Here is a 1,418-nt window from a genome sequence, read left to right on the forward strand (position 1 = left end):
GCCGTGCCGTGCCGCGCCGCGCGGAGCCGCCTCCTCTCCCCGGCCGCCGCGGCTCGCTTGGCACATCCCTCCACCGGGATGCACCAGGGCAGGCGAAGGGAGCTGAGCGAGCCGCGTCCCGGCTCGCGCCATCCCGGCTGCGCCCGTGCAAGCCAAGATCGCTGCCCCGAACCGCCCAGACCGCRGCAAGAGGGGCGCCCGGCCGGCCCRAGCCCCCCRCCGTTGCCCCCGGGCTATTTGCACGCCGGGTGGATGGAGCGYGCCGGGGGCTCGCTTACCGGGCAGGTCGCGGCGAAGCTCGCCGTCGGGGCTCGGGGCGTCGCGCTCGGCGGAGCCCTCGCGGTCCGAGGCGGCCCCCTCCCCGGCCGAGGGGCTGGCGTCCCCCGCCGCGGCGTCCTCGCCATCCTCCATCTCTCCCAAGGAACCTGCCGAAACACGAGGGCGCGCGGGGTGGGTGACGGGGGCTTTCCTCTCCGGAGGGTCCCTGCCCTTCCTTCTCCGAGGAAAACCGCCCCAAAGCTCYGGCTGAAATTAGGTTCATCCCGCTCGCTGCGGATGGGCTCGGCCCCCCAGCTCACCCCGTCCCCCCTTGCGCCCCGCGGCCACTGGGGGCTCGACCTGAGCATCGCCGAGGGAAAGGTTTTGGGGTGCGATTTTGCCAGCAGATTTACTGCTGGTTTTACAAACTTGCGCGGCGGCCCTATTTGTGCRTCCTTGAGGGAGACGTCTCGGGGGGCGAAAGCCGAGGTGCCTGCGCACGGCGCAGGGTCGCGCCGCGGGGCTGCACGGGCAGGGGGACGGCCGCCCCCGCCGCCGCGGCATGGTCCCCAAAATGTGCCGGCGCCGCCGTCTCCAGCAACACAGCATCCCACTGAGGAGCGGACCGCGAGCACTTTAAATAAATAAATAATACTAATAGAAAAGAAATACATAAAAACGCAGCCGGCTCTGAGCGACACGCAGGGATGCTCAGGGCACGCAGGGGTGCTCAGCTCCCGGCGCTTGGGAGAGGCGTTGGCAAATGCTTCCTCGGCCAGAGCCGTCGCCCCCGCGCTCCATCCCAGGCTGCTGCAAGGCGACCGGCTGGGCAGAGCAGGCGGAGCAGAGCTGCGGTGCAGGGCCATGATGCAGCGTTGCGGTGCAGGGCCATGGCGCAGCACTGTGGCACAGGGCCCTGGTGCAGCGTTGCAGTGCCCCATTGCAGTGCAGGGCCACAGTGCATTGCCCCAGCGCAGCATTGCGGTGCAGCATTGCAGTGCGGGGCCACGGTGCACCATTGCAGTGCAACGTTGCAGTGTGTGGCCCCGGCGCATCGTCGCAGTGCACCGTTGCAGTGCGGGGCCACGGTGCACCATTGCAGTGTGCTGTTGCAGTGCGGGGCCCCGACGCAGTGTTGCAGTGCAGCATTGTAGTGCGGG

General features: G+C 69.4%; 1 protein-coding gene across 1 annotated transcript in view; it reads right to left on the bottom strand.

Moving 5' to 3' along the window:
- ZFPM1 (zinc finger protein, FOG family member 1) overlaps positions 1–1,418 on the bottom strand; it is a 27,404-nt gene that overhangs the window by 18,645 nt on the left and 7,341 nt on the right. The window contains exon 2 of the mRNA XM_085310162.1: positions 279–425. Coding sequence (XP_085166288.1) covers positions 279–411 — 133 coding nt within the window. The 5' untranslated portion in view covers positions 412–425. The remainder of the gene's footprint in view (positions 1–278; positions 426–1,418) is intronic.

This window comes from Rhea americana, unplaced genomic scaffold, assembly GCF_003343005.1.
Source record: "Rhea americana isolate MKP2758 unplaced genomic scaffold, rheAme1 scaffold_311, whole genome shotgun sequence".
In the NCBI taxonomy this organism is placed as follows: domain Eukaryota; kingdom Metazoa; phylum Chordata; class Aves; order Rheiformes; family Rheidae; genus Rhea; species Rhea americana.